Raw genomic sequence first — 12,593 nt, 5'->3', positions numbered from 1 at the left:
ACTTTCCACAAGTTCACCCTAAAAAAAAAAACAATTTATTTCAGATACATTTAATTCTCACTTAGTATCAGTTAACATATTTACTGACATATCGCCCGACTCGCTGATATAAAAATTATAATTAAGCTTTATTTGGAGTATTACTTATGCACAATGCGCATTTCTTGATATTAAGCCTAAAATATGTTTTAATGCAACTATTGATGAGGACTGTATATGATCTTTGAATAAGACATTTAATACTTTAATTGAACTGACCCTCAGATTTCAGATTTTCAAATAGTTGTATCTCGGCCAAATATTATCTTCCTACCAAACCATACATGAATGGAAAGCTGATTTATACAGCTTTCAGATGATGCATCTGAATTTTATGGTGCATCATTTCTGAATCTCAATTTTTTTTTTTTTTTTTTTACTGACACTTAAGACTGGTTTTGTGGTCCACATATTTGGTCAAAGTCCCATGAAAGATGAAGTGCAATGCAAGCTATTTTAGACAATATTGTCTGACAGCAAAGTTGACCTTAAATGCAATATGTTAGCCTTCTCTCTCTCCACCGTTCCCACATCTCAGACCTCAAATACATACAAATATGTTACCCCTCTAGACATAGCTTTTGAAGTAAAGAGTAGAGAAAATACTATACAAAGCTTAGGCAACCCTTGTAAGACCACCATAGTCCTCATTAACACATTTTATCATTGACTCAAAGCAGATCTCATCATAAGGGACTGATTTTGATCCCAAAAGGCGAGTTGTCACTGAAACGTGAGGAGTTTGGATCTATTATATTTATGTTTCACTATAATCACATTGTTTAGAAAGGAAAAGTGTGTGTTATACGTTTGTAATGTATTTAAATAGCAAGGCAACTGTTTTTTTCGTAAATATTTCCATTAAAAAGTATATATTAAAGTATTTATTCAAAATAAATGCCACATGGTTTGACATTGTTATGTAATGATTCACATTTTTGAGTGTGACTGAAGTGACCAAACACTCGCCATCGCGTGAGACGCGACGACTCATCAGTCCTAGTACAGTAATTCTTCCAAAGCGTTAATTTGTTTCGATTAACAGTCGTGATAGTCTTCAGGGCGTGTGTTTGTGAGTGGGTTGAGCGTGTGTTTCGGAGAACTGGGCCGCTGGTGCGTGATTCTCCACCCGTTTCCATTCGCCCAACCCCCACAAACCACAAAAGCCCGCCCTTCTTCGGTCCGAGCAACCGAACGTGATAACACCCCTTACGCAACGTGACTCCCGCCGTCATGGGACTTGTAGTCCGCTGCGTTTAAAATCGAACTTGATCACCTCGCTTCGGAACTACAAGCCCCAAACGTCACCACGCCCACCATCCAATCTGAATATGTGGGAGGGGAGCATCCGCCCACAAAAGCCACAGCAATTTTAGAGTGCCTCAAATGCAATTGTGCATCAAAAAAGTGAACAATTGGAAAATCGGGAAATGTCGTGAGTGGATTCCGCACATAAAGACATCCGGGAGTGAGAAACACGGAGTGGCCCGCGAGTGACGGTTTGGCATTCAAAGATATTTAAATGAAAGTGGGTGGGCCTTCGCGCAGACGGAGCTCTCTGACAGACCTGCGCTTATATCCGTGGAGGAATATTATTTAATTCCGGATCCAACAGCGCAGATAGGCTCGCGTTGAGCGCGTGAGGGACCGCCGCCGTTCGAAGCGAGATTCTCAGACTCTTAGCATTTTGTGCTCCGTTATTGAAGGGTGTTTTTGCATTGGCACCGCCCTTCCTGACGGGGTGGGTCCGTGCGTCAGAGCTGCGCCACGGTCTGCGGCCGCTGGAGAAAATAGGCCGTCCTTCTGCTGGGCTGCTGCCTGCCTTCTGCCTGCCTGCCTTTTTTCTCTTAAACAACTCCTCTCCGGGTTTCATTAATGCGGAATGAGTGGTACGTACCCTCCCCTCCTTATGCGTCTCCACCCCTTCATTCTCCATGCGTGCATCTGTGCCATCTATCCATCTTTCATAAGGGATCTGCTGTTTATTTGTCCCCATTGATCAGTTTCGGGTCTTGTGCAATGCCTGTAAGGGACAGGAAGGCTTGTTTAGGGGGATATTGATGTGTATAGAGGTCTGGGAGATTTTTGCATGAGGAATCCTGAGCTTTTTGTCTTGCTTTACTAGTGCATTGCATTGCACTTCTTTCATTTTCAGTTCCAAATTGTATTTATTTTTTTCAGATCAAAAGAAAGAAGCCATGGCCACAGATGGGGGGAAAGCCAGCGGAGGTGAAGTTGGGACGAAAGGGAAAAGTTCTGGATCGCAGGTATCCCAGATGTCAAGTTTGACTCGAATGGTGTCTCTTAAGTGCCCACTTGTTTGTGCACCAGAAGCACTTCCTGATTATTGCAGGGCGCTTCGGTGAACAGTTACACACACTCACACTGTTCCTGTCTTAACCTGTCACGCTGTGATAAAACATTTGTGAACTGTGTTAGGTAATGCTTTTAATCTGAAGCATTTCAGAACCTGAACAAGCGTTTCATTATAATTATTTTGCACGAACATGCAATGGTGTCCAAAAGTATAAAATGGCATTTTTGTGATTTTGAAATCTAGTTTTAAGCTGGAAATAAACTGAAAATGTAAGCTAAAGAAACATTACGGCATCATGAAAATCATGTTTTCTTCATGGAAGCTCCATTAAACTAAAAATAGATAAATAGTAATAAAAGAATAAATAAATAAAAAAGACATTCTCAAATTCTTTTGTACATATTTGACTAAAATGTGTTTATTTGTAAATGTTTATACATACATATAAATTATTAAAAAAAACAATTGTGACAACAAAAATAACCTAATATTGTTCAGATGTGCTGCAGTCAATAAAGCAAAAATAGTAACAATTAAATTATATATATATATTATATATATATATTGCTTTAATAACTGCAGCTCTGGAGCTGACATAAACAAAACAATTAATTAAATGAACAATTAATTATAAATTAAAACTCCAGTGCTGCTGTCATTAAAGCAATAAATCAATTAATATTTTATTTATATAATATATTACAATTCTAGTACATTTTCACTGAAATATGTTTAAAATTTAAATAAAATATAATTCACAAATCATTTTTGTTACAACAAAGAGAACAATAATCATGTTTTGGTCAGCAACACTACTACTATACTGTCATATAAAAACATTTAATATAAAGTAATAATAATATAAACAAAATATAATATCTTAAATTCATGTAAACATTAACTTAAATATATTTAATTTGTAAATGTAAATATATATATACAAATTTTGTGGCAACAAAGATTGTTAGCTTCAGTGTTGCTGACATTAAAGCTAAATACATAAATAAATAATTTTAATAATATTTTTCTGTTTTAGTAAAAAAAATTACACAAATACATGTTGTTTTACAATATAAACATAAATATAAAAAATAATTCAATATAAATAATGTAGATTATGTAATATAAATTAATTATATAAATATTTTTAGAAATATTATTTGCAATAGAAAACATTTCAGAAGCCTTATCACTAGTGAGTTCAGACTTCTGCAACCCACTGTACTTTAAATGTTTGTGTGTGTGTGTAATATTTAAGAATTAGTTTAATAGAATGAGTTATTTTTTCTTGAAGAGTTTGTCTCTGAAAGGCCTTGATCGTGAAATGGAGAGACTGTGGTTCACACGCCCACTTGCTCTTCCTGTGAGCCCGCCCACATCTGCTGACACTAACATATCTCTCTCCGTGTGTGTGTGTGTGTGTGTGTGTAGGATGCACAGCCGTCTCCTCTCGCATTGCTGGCGGCGACGTGCAGTAAGATAGGCGGTGTTGGGGGCGAGGGTCAGACGGCCACCCAGCAGCAGATAATAATCGACCCCAACCAAGGTCTGCTTCAGCTCCAGAACCCCACGCAGCAGCTCGAGCTGGTTCCTGCACAGCTAACAGGAAACGGCTGGCAGATCATCGCCACTTCCCCTGCCACTGCAACCAAGGACAGCGTTCAGCAGCAGGTGGCCAACGAGAGCGCCGCGGGGCGAAAGGTCAAAGCGGCGGGTTCGAGTAACGCACCTGGCTCACAGCAGCAGCAGCAGTTTCAGATCATCCAGGTGCAGAATCTGCCGAACTCGTCCGGTGGGATTCAGTATCAAGTCATCCCGCACCTTCAGACGGCCGATGGACAGCAGATCCAAATAAGCCCTAGTAACCCCACGGCCTTAAGCGTCCAGCCCGAACAGATCCAGCTCATTCCCGCCGGGAACAACCAAGCCATTCTGGCCACGCCCCAAAGGGCGGGATCAACCGGCATCGTCGCGCAAAACCAAACGATCCCGCTTCAAATCAGACCGTCGTTTCCTTTGCAGCTGCAAACTATTCAAGGTACGCAATTTTGCAATTTTTATTATATATGTCTCTGGGGCACAAAAGCAGTCTTAAGTCTCTGGGGGATATTTGTAGCAATAGCCAACAAAACATTGTATGGGTCAAAATTATAGATTTTTCTTTTATGCCAAAAATCATTAGGATATTATGTAAAGATCATGTTCCATGAAGATATTTTGTCCTACCGTAAATATATCAAAACTTCATTTTTGTTTAGTAATATGTATTGCTACCAACTTCATTTGGACAACTTTAAAAATGATTTTCTAAATATTTTTTGCACAGATTTTTTTTTAATAGTTGTATATCAGCTAAATATTGTCTGAATAACCACACATCAACGGAAAGCTTGTTTATTCAGCTTTTAGATCTAAAATTTCGAGTAATTGACACTAATCACTGGTTTTGTGCTCCAGGGTCACATATATCAGTGTTAAAATTTTGTATAATATAACTTGTGTTTGTTTGTATGCTGGTTTTTATTGTATTTGTAAAGGACCATTCACACCGAGGTTAATAATTATAAAAATAACGATAAAGGTATAGCACTAAAAATCGTTTTCGATATTAAAGGCTTGGTTCACCCAAAAAGTCATTGATTTCTCACCGTCATGTCGTTCCAAACCTGTAAGATCTTCGTTCATCTTCTGAACACAGATTAAGATTTTTTTAATGAAATCCACGATTCAGTCGATTCCAGATTTTAGTCATAAAACCCGTACCATATACCATCGGTACTCATGCTACAGAAAAAAACAAAAACAGGTTTTTAAGATGTTTATACCGACTTGGTACCATAGTATCGACATCTCTATTATTAGTTTTCTTTATAGTTGTCATTCTTGGTGTGAACGGGGCTTTATACTTGTTACATTTTTATTGTTTTTGCCATGAAAATGGCTTAAGATGCTGACATGGCATTAAATAAAAATATACTACTACTATTCAAGGTACGCAAGCTCCAATGGTGACGACGCTACCTATTAACCTCGGCGGGATGACTCTGGCGTTGCCAGTTATCAACAATGTTGCAGCAGCAACAGGGGGCGGAGCTTCAGTTCAGCTCATCCAATCAGGCGACGGAAGCATTTCAAATGGAAACCAAGCGAGCACAGCGGAGTCCGCGTGCGGGACGGCCAGCGACGCGACAGCAGATGCTACGACATTATCCACCGGAGCCGAAAGCCAGAAAGACAGTCAAGCGGGTGAGTCGGATGCCCAGAATCTCACCCAATCCAACGGCCTCCAATCTGCATCCGAGCAGCCCGGACAAATCCAGCAGTTCCAAATCGTAGGGCACCCGGTCCTCCAGCAGATCCAGATCCAGTCGCCCCAACAGCAGGTGGTCCAGGGCTCCATACAGACTTTGCAACCGATGCAGCAGAACCTCCAGCTGCAGGCCTTCCAGAACCCCACGCAGGTTCTGATCCGGACGCCCACGCTCACCCCGTCGGGTCAGATCAGCTGGCAGACGGTGCAGGTGCAGAATGCGGGCGTGCCCCAGCAGCTGACGCTCGCGCCTGTGGCTTCCAGCTCGAGTGGGGCGACGTTCACACAGATCGCCCCGCTGACGCTCGGCGGGTCGCCCATCACGCTCAGCGCCGCCCAGCTGTCCTCTGGGACTGGGGTGCAGACGGTGAACATCGCAGGTTTGGGGGCGGCTGGAGTCCAGGTGCAAGGCGTCCCGCTCACCATCACCGGCGTGCAAGGTAAGCCCCTCCCACCTGTCATGTGACACCTGTTGAACTCCGTATAGAGACACATGATCAGTGTTAAAGGGGCGTGAAACCAAACAACAATTATATTTTCCAAAAGGCTTTGACTTCGTTGCATAATATCTACATTTTATACAAAGCGACTTACAGTGCATTCAGAATAACATTTTTTACCTAACTTGTGTTCCCTGAGAATCGAACCCACAACCTTGTGCTGCATATTTCGAAATCAAATATCACTGTATTTCTGAACAAAACCTACTGTCTTCAGAAAATTTTGGATGTCATTTTCATTTAATCTTGCATTTAATGCCTGATAAAGCAGCGTTTGTAAGCGGAGCGCTGCTTTATTTACAGCCATTATAGGGAAACCTCGATCTCCAACAGCGCCTCCTGCTGGCAGAGAAGGAGTTTGCATGTGTATGCCTCCACAAATAGAGTCTACGTCTTTGGGAAACACTACATCACCTCTTTCAGATGGAGCAGCATTTACTACACGGAGCCGTAGACGATATAATCGTACGATAATGAAAGCTGTTTTCAGAGCTTCTCAGTGAACTATTTCTCTGTGTAGCAAATGCTGCTTCATCTGAAAGCACGTGAAAATACCACATTTAATAACATATTTTTACTCGCTTCATATCATCAGTCCAGTGTTTGAAATAAATCTCAAGAAAATGAGGCCAGTGTATAAAACTATTAACATTTTTGAGTCTGAATGGTGATTCTAATTAGATATTTTTATTCATGAAAGAAGTTTATTAAAAAAGTGATCCTTTTATTTACATCTGTGTATATACAGACAAAGCAGTAGAGAAAATACTACCACGATGTAGAAACACTATACAATTTAAAATTTAATTAATTAAATAGTTGCTAAAAATAATAAAACAAAAAAAATCCCAAAAAATATTTTTTAATTAATTAATACAAAAATATTTAAATATATGTATTTTTTACATTACAGTAATGAATATAAGGCAGATTTATTAAAAGTTAAAACTTAAACCATAAAAAACTTTTTTATTTATAAAATTGTGTTTTAACTGAAATAAAATAAAATATTTTAAAAATATTTTTCATTTAGTTGCCAATGCAATATTTCTCAATTTATATTAGTATAATTTAATGTACAAAAATAATTAAAACCAAAACTTAAATAAATTGAGTAAATCTTATTCAGGCATATTTAAAATAAACAAATAAGCTCAAATAATAAAAACACAAACAAAATTACAAAAACTAACTAAAATTCTAATGAAAACAGCAAGTATGAAAGTATAAAAATAAAAACGAATTAAAAATATTAATAAAAGCTAGTGTAGTATCTCAACAATAATTAAATAAGACTAGTATGCAATGTATTTTATATATTTATTTATTTAGAAATATCAAGTTATTGAATTAAACTTTTAACTGAAATAAAATAAAATATATAAAAAAACATTCAACTTTATTTGAGCAACATTTCTTACTTTCATTTAGTTTCTAAGCTAAAATAACTAAAACAGAAATAAAAAATATTTAAAATTACATAGACATAAAAAAGTGAAGACAAAAACAAAAAAAATACTCAAACTAGCTAAAATTTAAATGAAAAGAGAAAATCTTACTTTTAGTTAAATTTAACTTTAATATTTTGTTTTTAATTATCTAGACATATTTAAAAAAAAAAAAAACTAATAAAAAGTACACTTTAAAAAATAAAAGTTCTACTAAACTACTAAAAGTATCAAAAATAAAAATGAAAATTAATGCTGAATAATAAAAACTAATAGTATCTCAGTGATACTAAAATAACACTATTTTTTATTTTCTTTATTACAATAATCGAAATGCGGGTGTTGTAAATGTGCTTAATTGTCAGGAAAATAATATTATAAATCATAACATTTTAACGGTTCTAAATTTAGGCACCATTTAATCTGAAAAATTATAATATAATTTTTTCCACTAGTCTTTGAGAAGAAGTTTTATCTGGCAGAAGTTATTAATAAGTTTTGCAATAATTATCACAGTGTTTGCAATCACAAATATCTGAAATGTAAAACTCTTTGATGTTTCATTTGAAAATGACAGTTTTCTGAGACACTAGTGATGGAACAGTAGCATGAAATGTAACTGTGTGTTTTTCCATACTCTCTTTATTACTCATGAAGTGAAACGGCAAATTAAGGCATTTATATTTTATGAGTCAGTCTGAATGCTGTTTCCAAATGCTTGGTAAGGTGTCAGATTTCACTCACTGTTATTGGACTTTGCGTGTCTGGATCCACAGTTGCTTTCTGATGGAAAATAAGGGCTGTTTCAACAGATTTCAACTGGAAGCTCAGGGACTCACTAACATTTGTTTGCTTCAGAGCATTAATGACACATTGCCTTTCTGAAAACGTTTGAGCAGTTTTCTCAATCAGCCGTTCACCGAGTGATTTAATCAGCTGTGCTGTTTGTGAAATCCCACAGGTCAGCAGCAGGGTCAAGAGGGGGTCAAAGTTCAGTCCGCCCCGGTGACGGTGACCGTGGGGAACATCAGCAGCACGAGTCCAGAGCAGATGGGGCAGGTCCAGAGCCCATCAGAGACGGAGGGTCAGCCCGGAAAGAGGCTGCGCAGGGTGGCCTGCTCCTGCCCCAACTGCAGGGACGGAGAGGGGAGGTACGTCCCACAGCACTAAACCAGCCCAAACAGATTCAACCAGGGGACTCTCAGGCTTTTTATTGTATTTTATTTTTTTGCGGTATGGAAGCTTGTTTACGCAATGGGGAAAAAGGCATTTTTATCTCACAGTTTCAAGCAATTGTTGGTTTATGTCTCAACAATTGGACTTTGCTTCTTAAAGTTTATATCATGCAAAGAAGAATTTAAGTTTTGCAAGATAAAAAGCCATAATTACTTTTTCTATTCCGTAATAGAAAAACGAAAACTGAATTGCAATATTTATCCTCGAAATTCTAAGAAAAAGTCCAAATTGTAATGAATAAATTTAGAATTCAAAGAAAAATATTGACGATATATGAACTTGTAAGTAAAAATTATGAGTCAATTTGAACTTTTTTTCTTAGAATTCGAAGTTTCTCAGTTGTTTTCAGAATTTTGAGAAAAATAAAATCTAAATGGTAAGAAATAAACTCAGAATTCTGAGGAAAAAGTCACAATTTTAAGTAAAAATTATTTTGACTAAGTCAAATTTTTAAAAATCTTTTTCTTAGAATTCTGAGTTTCTGACAATTTTCACTTTGTTTTTTTCTTTTAATTGTTTTGAGAATATAAACTCAATACAATATAAATACATCTCTGAGGAAACACACTTCCATTAAAGAACCACTCACAGAATATATATATATATATATATATATATATATATATATATATATATATATATATATATTCTGTGAGAGACTTCCAACATGTGTAATTCATATATATATATATATATATATATGAATTACACATGTTGGAAGTCTCTTTATGGGGTTAGAGTTTCGACCAGCTAAAGCAACATTTTAAGCATAATTTCTCTGTATTCTGACAGAAATAACAGCGACCCATCAAAGAAGAAGCAGCACGTGTGTCACATGGAGGGCTGTGGGAAGGTTTACGGTAAAACGTCTCACCTGAGAGCTCACCTGCGCTGGCACACGGGAGAGAGACCGTTCGTCTGCAACTGGATCTTCTGCGGGAAACGCTTCACCAGGAGCGACGAGCTTCAGCGGCATCGCAGGACGCATACAGGTGCGCACAACATCACGAAAATATGCACGGGAGGAATAAAACCAACATCCTCGCAGCTCCAGAAATACAGCACAGACAAATAGTGGTTAATAAAAGATCGATATTTGGTGTCGTGTATCGATACAGTATTGCCGCAGAAAATATCGCGATACTACGTTATAACAATTTTTTTTATCTCCACCTCTACTATTATATCAGCATTAATTACGTTTACATGCAGTCATTTAGCAGACGCTTTCATCCAAATGAGGACAACAGAAGCAATCAAAATCAACAAAAGAGCAATGATACACAAGTGCTATAACAAGTCTCAGTTCTTAATATCTGAATAAGTGATTGATTTCGTCTGTCGTGTGCAGGTGAGAAGAGGTTCGAGTGTCCAGAGTGCTCCAAGAGGTTCATGCGGAGCGACCACCTGTCAAAGCACATCAAGACTCACCAGAACAAGAAAGGTGGAGCGGCACTTACCATCATCACCACAGATGAGATGGAGGAGGAGGTGGACGAGGCGCTGAGCTCGCCGAGGATCGTCACTGTGGCCACGCTCTCGCAGGATTCAAACCCGGCCACGCCCACCACTTCAAACAATTTAGAGGAGGAGTTCGAGTAGTTTTCCCGCCAAAAACGATCGGCTGAAAGCACCACGATATTGTTTGTCGGTTTGTTTCTAGGTTGATTTGTTTATGTTCTTCATTCTTTTTTTTCTATCGACGATGGACAGCTGTTTGAGCGCACTCGATTTTTCATATGGAGATTTAATACTATCAAATATTATGGCAAAGAATATAATCTAATGGAAATATGGAATCGTATGAGTTGTTAAGGGACCGGTTGAACGATCGCGTTCGGTTTGTTACGAGTAGCACAAGAAGAACCGAAGTTCCCAGATGCTCCTAAAGATGATGCTATGCACAAAAATAATATATATGTGTTTTCAAAGTCGTTTCCGCCACAAGATACAAAAAAAAAAGAAAAAAGGTAATTATGATTTTCTAATCTCATGATTCTGACTTTTTTTTCCTCATAATTCTGTTTTTGTTTTTGAATTCTGACTTTTCCTTGGAATTCTAAATTTATATACAATTCTTACTTTTCTTATAATACTGAGTTTATATTTCGCAGTTTTTACTTTTTCCTCACAATTCTGTTTATCTCACAATTTTCTTTTTTTTATCACAATTCTGACTTTTTTCTTTTAATTATTAGTTTATATCTCTCAATTCAGAATCGTTTTTTTTAATTCTGAGTTTATATTTTGCAATTCTGACTTTTGCTTTGAATTCCAAGTTTACTTTTCAAAATTGTTTTTTTTTCTGTCAATAAATAAAAATATAATTTTTGCAAGATTGAGACTTTTTTCTCACAATTTGTGACTTTCATTCTTTGAATTCTAATTTATATATATATATATACCGCAATTCTCACTTTTTTACTTTAAATTCTGAGTTTGTATTGTTGTATTCTCAATTTTTTTCCCACCATGGAATTAAAAATTAAAAAAAGTAATTTGCGACTTTTTATCTCGCAGTTCAGATTTTGAGAATCTATATCGAGAGTTTATATCTCACAATTATGAGATTTTTCGCAATAATATTTTACATTTTTTTTTTACAAGTGCAAGAACAAATATCTGAAATGCGAGATGAAATCTCAGAATTGCGAGAAAAATTGTTTAAATTGTGATATAAGCTTGCGAGAAAAATATCAAAATTGTGAGATAAAATGTACAATTGCGAAAAAGATCTGCATTGTGTTGTAAACTTTAAATTGCGAGGAAGGCAGTCTGAATTGTTCTATAAAAATTTGCAATTCATTAAAAAAGAATTATTCTGTGGCGGAAACAGGTTCGTAGTTTTCGGATCGAACATGCAGTCGGGGATAAGACTCTCGGAGCTTCACGCGATGGTCTGTGGTTTTACGTACGATCAGGCTAGAAAGATGAAAACGTAACAGATCTTTAATACACGATTAGAGTCGCAGCACAAGCTATAAAGCGATGTCGTCTGTGATTGGAGCATGTCACGAAGCGTCAGCCAATCACAGCCAGGCATATATAATAATATAATCGACGATACAACAGTCAAACTTTTATGTAGAGAAACGAGATTATAGAGACGGGCTATTTAACGAAAAGCACATTAGATTTACAAATAATGCATTCCAGTTACGATTACTTTAGAGAAAAAATAAAATAAACGAGAAAGAAAACAATCTAGCTTTCCGAGACATGCTACAGTATGTTGAACGAAAGCAATACTATAAAGACAATCTTTAACCATGTTTACATTACCGAGGGGTAAAATAGGTTTAAGAAAAACACCTATAGAAGTTCTCTCTGATCTCAAGTCATATAAAACTGTACTTTGATGCCTTAACAAACACTGCAGTACAACTACGTTACGGCTGGGCAGGGGGACGTGGGCTTCGACTATGTTTTCAGAAATATTCGTGTGCAGGCGACTGCATTTAGCTTTTATATATGATGGGTGAACACTGTGGGAGCGAGTGAAGATCCGCTCCAGCCCTCTTGAAGATCCCCCGACCCGCGTCGATGTGTCGCCCGTTGAACTTTCTTGGCGCTCTCCAAAGAAATTCGACGCCAACGACTCCCTCCAAACGCTCCCCCCGGGTCACGGCGGGGCGAGGAAACACACCCTGAAGCCACTTCGATGAGTTTGATGTTGAGAAATCTGTGACGTGGCGTTCTTATTCGTGATTTTCATTTGGTTTGTTTTCATTTGGAGCCTGTGT

At 37.2% G+C, this 12,593-nt stretch overlaps 1 protein-coding gene across 1 annotated transcript; it reads left to right on the top strand.

Annotated features, from left to right (window-relative positions):
* Positions 1-1,380: 1,380 nt before the first annotated feature.
* Positions 1,381-10,872, top strand: LOC113119743 (transcription factor Sp4-like). Its single transcript, XM_026289380.1, has 7 exons — positions 1,381-1,928; positions 2,221-2,306; positions 3,788-4,394; positions 5,348-6,106; positions 8,576-8,765; positions 9,643-9,842; positions 10,202-10,872. Exons 1-7 carry the CDS (start codon positions 1,922-1,924, stop codon positions 10,450-10,452), a joined length of 2,100 nt encoding a protein of 699 aa, XP_026145165.1. The 5' UTR covers positions 1,381-1,921; the 3' UTR covers positions 10,453-10,872.
* The last annotated feature ends 1,721 nt before the right edge of the window (positions 10,873-12,593 follow it).

Source organism: Carassius auratus, chromosome 19 (assembly GCF_003368295.1).
Source record: "Carassius auratus strain Wakin chromosome 19, ASM336829v1, whole genome shotgun sequence".
NCBI lineage: Eukaryota > Metazoa > Chordata > Actinopteri > Cypriniformes > Cyprinidae > Carassius > Carassius auratus.
This window is presented reverse-complemented; position numbering and strand designations above follow the sequence as displayed.

What these genes read in the sequence shown, in the direction of transcription:
- LOC113119743 (XM_026289380.1), top strand. An exon ending in TGCAGGGACGGAGAGGGGAG is followed by an intron (nt 8,766 to 9,642) that starts GTACGTCCCACA and finishes GTATTCTGACAG; the next exon opens with AAATAACAGCGACCCATCAA. An exon ending in GCATCGCAGGACGCATACAG is followed by an intron (nt 9,843 to 10,201) that starts GTGCGCACAACA and finishes TGTCGTGTGCAG; the next exon opens with GTGAGAAGAGGTTCGAGTGT.